The following is a 5464-nucleotide window of genomic DNA, read 5'->3' as shown; positions in this document are numbered from 1 at the left end:
AGTGGGAGAAAGGAGACACAAGCTCTACATGCTGAGTGGGAAAAGACGCTCACAATGGAGATCATAAGCAAATTGAATATCAAGAGGAAGAGGGCTGAATAGGACACTCTGATGATTAAAGCTGCAGGGGAAGAAGAAGAAGAAGAATTGTTTCAAGACAGCACCAAGACCAAAAGGACCAGGAAGAAAGAGGTAACAGAGAAAGACATAGTTGTAAGAAAAATACAAACTGTTCTCAGTAGTACAGAGGCTGAGGAGGCGGGCCTATACATGTCCCAACCCCAGCCATGAGTATAGTAAGTTGGAACTGTCGGGGTGTGGCAGCAACCGCGACAGTTTTCGAATTAAAAGATATTTGCAAAAAGATCAAGCTAGCCATAACTTTTCTCATGGAAACAAGAGCTAAGGAATGCAAAATCAGAAAGTTAAAGAGAGAACTCCGTTTTGATAAATTCTTTTGTGTAGAATTCCAGGACTTGTCCGGAGGTCTAAGTCTTTTATAGAATAAAAATATGAATCTTGATATTTACTCTTGGTGTCATAATGTTATTAAAACTTATATTACAGATAGGAAAGGAAATAAATGGGATTTTTATTTTGTGTATGGAGACCCCAATTTTAGGCAGAGAAGGAAGCAATGGAGGGATTAAGTAGCTCAAAATCAGAATCAAAATGAACCACAGTTGTTCATTGGGGATTTTAATGATATTTTGAATCAGGAAGAAAAAGTGGGCTTACACCCAATGCCAAGAGAGCAGGTGGAAGAATTTAGGAATTTTGTGAACAGCAATAGATTGATGGACATTGATCTTAAGGGAGGAAAATTCACATGGTTTAGCAATCCTAGGAATGGCTTCGTTACAAGAGAAAGGCTAGACAGGGTCCTTGTCAACTGGGAGTGGAAGAAATTATATCAAAATGCAACCCTCACAGCCCTCCCGGCGATAGGATCTGATCATTGCCCTCTGGTTTTAAGGCTAGAAACGAGAGAGAAATTCGAACGACACTTCAATTATGAAGCATATTGGGAAGATCACGAAGATTGTGAGAAGATCATCAAGCAAGGATGGGGAAAGAATGAAAATAAAAGGAATAAATGGGAAAAACTACAAGGAAAATTCAAGAGTTACAAGAAGGAATTGGAGCAATGGAGCAAAAAAACTTTCACTAGAGCAGATAAGAAAATTAACCAACTTAAGGAAGAAATCACAAAACTGCAGAATCAGGAGTTTTCAGAACAATAGCACGAAAGGATCAAGGATCTGAAGGTTGAAATATCACAGCTATGGTAGAAAGAAGAAAAGTACTGGGGCTAAAGAGTAAGATTAAAATGGCTAAAGTTTAGGGACAAAAATACCTCCTTCTTCCATGCAATGACAATTCAAAGAAGAGACTTGAATAAGATCAAAAGATTGAAGGATGCAGAGAAAAATTGGATTACAGGGAGCAAGGACATCATGGAGTTAGTGGAGAGACACTTCACTGATCTGTTTGCCACAACCACAAGGAGCAAAGTAGAGGAATGCACCCGAATTATCCCGAAAAAGGTCACAATTGAAATGAACAGGGAGCTTCTAAAGGAAGTGTCAGATAAGGAGATAAGAGATGCAGCCTTCAGTATGGGAAGCCTGAAAGCGCCTGGCCTAGATGGTCTTAACGATTTATTCTTTCAAAAGCACTGGGATTTCATCAGTAGAGAGGTCTGTCATGTTATTAAGGAAATTTTTGCTAGCAGGAGAATGCCAGAGGACATGGGAGAGACTACAGTGGTCCTGATTCCCAAAGTTAAACAACTAGAATGCCTTAGCCAATTAAGACCTATCAGCTGCTGTAATTACATTTATAAGATCATGACGAAAATCATTGTCCTCAGGTTAAAAAAGCTTCTTGATAAATTAATCTCCCCTACCCAAAGCGCTTTCGTGGGAGGAAGACTCATACAAGACAACATTGTTATTATTCAGGAGGCCTTCCACAATTTAAACAAAAAAGGCAGGTTTGGCTCCCAAAACTTAGCTGTAAAATTGGACATGAACAAGGCTTATGATAGGTTAGAGTGGGACTTTTTGGAAAATGTTTTACATTCTTTTGGTTTTGAGCAGAGCTGAATACGGTTAGTTATGGAGTGTGTTAAAAGCGTAAGTTATAAATTTAAAATAAATGGTAAGCTGTCTAAGAGGATAAAACCTCAAAGAGGTTTGAGACAAGGTTATCCTTTATCTCCATACCTTTTCATTATGGCAGTAGAGATTTTCACAGCACTTATGGAGGAAGCACAAAGGGAAGGATGTATTTCAGGCGTTAAACTTGCTCCAACAGTACCAGTTATCACCCACCTTCTGTTTGCTGACGATTGCATTCTTTTGGCGAAAGCCAAAGAAGAGGAACTTTATCAAAGCATCTTAATTCTGAATAGATACACGGATGCATCGGGACAAAAGATAAATTTAGAGAAATCGGGCATAGTGTTTGGACAGCAGGTACCTATTCAGACAAGGGTCAATATAGAAGAGATTATGGGCATGCAAACCTGGGAAATACCTTGGGTTACCGGCACATTGGGGAAGATCGAAGAACAAAGCGTTAGCATGGATAGAAGAAATGATAGACAACAAAATTGAAGGATGGAAAGAGCGACTACTCAACCAGGCAGGGAAGGAGACTTTGATTAAAGCAGTTATTCAAGCCATACCCAGCTATGCTATGAACATTGTCTTGCTGCCCAAAAATTTTTTCCAAAGAATAGGATCAAAAGTTGCAAGATTTTGGTAGGCAAACTCTGAGAGAGAGAAGGGGATAACTGGAAAAGCTGAAGCAAGGTTTGCAAAAGCAAGAGGGATGGCGGGTTAGGTTTTAAGGACCTACAGTGTCAGAATTTAGCCTATCTGGCCAAGCAAGCATGGAGAGTGATCGAAAATCCAAATGCAATATGGGTAAAAATTCTAAAAGCAATATATTTTAAGGATTGTGATTTTTGGGAAGCAAGCATCGGGAGTGGGGGATCATGGGCATGGAAAAGTCTTATCCAAGGCAGGAACTTCTTGAGAAGGAATAGGAGATGGAGTATTGGAAAGGACTCAAAAGTAAAGATATGGGAAGACAACTGGATTATGGGCATGGGTAAAATCCTTTTGAGCAAAAATTACTCAGTGGACAGAGTAAACGAGCTCATCATCAAGGGAAAAGGATGGAAACAAGGAAGAATAACAGAATTATTCCCGGAGAACATAAGCAACAAAATTCTGCAAACACCCATAAGTCTACTGAGGAGCGAGGACAGACTAATATGGCCTTTCAGATGGGATGGGGGTTGCACTGTTAAGACATGATATCATGTGGTAAAGAAGGAAAAACAGGTCAGCGAGGGAGCGGGACCTTCAACAAGCACAGATATGACGGATCTTTGGAAAGAGATATGGAAAATGAATGTTCCGTCGAAGATAAGAATGTTTTTATGGAAAGCGGCACATGATATAATGCCAGTATATAACAACTTATTTAAAAAGAAAATAACTAATACTCCTATCTGTTAAATTTGCAGGGAAGAAATAGAGACAACGGAACATGCAATTCTTCTATGCCCGTGGACTAGAGCAACGTGGTTTGGAGCACAGAGTCAATGTCTACCAACACCAGAGACAGTCAAGTCTTTTGCAGAATGGCTGCTTGAAATGTGCAGGAAAATTAGAGGACAAGGAAAGAAAGAGGCAGAGGATTTGATTGGAAGAATTGGAATGTTAAGTTGGGAGATTTGGAAAACAAGAAACCAGATTATATTCCAAAACACTACCCCTAACCCCAATGCTACCATCATCAGAGCTAAAATCCTAGAATCAAAAATCAGGGAAGCAATGAAAAAAAAGGAGCAGCTCAGGCAAAACCAGAACAGGAGTATGAGCAGAAGGAGCGTTACCTGGAGACCTCCACTGGGGGACTAACTGAAGGCTAACGTAGATGCTGCGTATAGTAGATCGACGGCAGAGGGAGCAACTGCAATTGTGATTCGAGACAATTTCGGGAGACTGTTAACAGAAGAATCAATGAGAATCAGAGCTCATTCCAGCCTGGCTGCAGAAGCAGAAGCAATGAGAAGGGCACTAATTTTAGCTACAAATCTTAATATGGAGCAAATTTTAATAGAATCGGATAATTTACCTCTTGTGCAAGCAGTGAAATCAAAAACTTATATAGGAGAGGTGGAATCAATTATTCGAGACATTTTTCTTCTGGCTGAGAGTCTGTCCAATTGTGGCTTCACATGGGTCCCTAGAGAGGGAAATAAAGTCGCAGATGGAGTGGCGAAATGTTCCCTAGCAGGCCAATTGGAGGAAAACTAGAGATGGAAGCCCCATGAGAAATAGCAGAACAACTGAGGAGGGAAACTTCAAACCAGAACGGATGCTCCAATCGAAGCCTTTCAATGGGCAAGACTCAAAACACATTGCATTCCACAATTCAGAGGCAAGAAAATCTGAATTTCGGGGAATCAATGTGGCGGAGAGACCTAATGCCAAATTCCGGAACTCTAAACTCTCTCTCAATTGTCAACGGTGCTGATGCGACTTCGCCGGAAAGGAGAAACGTCTTCGTGAATAACGCTAACACACCTGGACAAGACAGTCAACTAGGGAAGGAGAAATTCGGCGTGGCAGAAGAGACAACCGGAGGTTCGCTGGCGACGAAGATTCATGGCAGAGATGCGACGGTAAACGGCTTCACCTGCGGACAAACACATCAGACGGCGACGGTGGAAATTGGCCGTTGCAGCAAGCGAGAAGGACTAGGCCACAGCAGAACTGATGGTCTGAGGCAACAGGGCGGCGAGAAACGGTGCCAGCGCAGCCTCTGGGATCGACTGCGGACAGACAGAAGCAATGGCTGCGCAGCTGACAGAAACCAAGTCTCGGAGAGCGAGAGAGATGAAGAGGGGGCGCGGGTGCTACACCAGTAGCGTAGGGTTTTGTTGGCTTCTGACCCGACCCAGTCTCCTGTTTTGGATCAAAAAGTAAAAACCTCTTTTTTTCTTCTCTCTTACTTAGTGTCACTTTCTCAATCTCTAACCAAAAAAGAAGTAGAATAGTCATTAACTCATAATTCTCTTCTCCTTGTCTCTGTAAATTATTTTTTATGAATCTTACTTTAATTAATTTCATATTAATATATTTATCTTCTTTTTTTATTTGACTTGTAAATTGTAATTGTTATTTGTTAAGAAGTCAAGTTCCATTCTTTTTACCACACTTGCAACAAAACAATGTTCATACATCTAGTCTTTATCATTGAAAAATAAAGAGCAATGAAAGTTATATACTTGTAAAGATATTGAATAATTTTGCATGAAACGTCGAAAAAGAAATTGAATAATATTTGTATATTTTAAATGCAACAATCTATTTTTACAATATTTGAGGTTAATTTTAAAATATTTATATTTAATTATTTTAATATAAGATATGTTCAATTA

The 5464-nt window shown here is 40.0% G+C and overlaps 1 protein-coding gene across 1 annotated transcript; it reads left to right on the top strand.

Annotated features, from left to right (window-relative positions):
- LOC110268532 lies at positions 663-1249 on the top strand. The gene has a single exon (XM_021114846.1). It carries the CDS (start codon positions 744-746, stop codon positions 1242-1244), a length of 501 nt encoding a protein of 166 aa, XP_020970505.1. The 5' UTR covers positions 663-743; the 3' UTR covers positions 1245-1249.

This window comes from Arachis ipaensis, chromosome B10 (genome assembly GCF_000816755.2).
Source record: "Arachis ipaensis cultivar K30076 chromosome B10, Araip1.1, whole genome shotgun sequence".
Taxonomy (NCBI): Eukaryota; Viridiplantae; Streptophyta; class Magnoliopsida; order Fabales; family Fabaceae; genus Arachis; species Arachis ipaensis.
The sequence above is the reverse complement of the archived record's forward strand: the minus strand, read 5'-3'. Positions and strand labels throughout refer to the sequence as shown.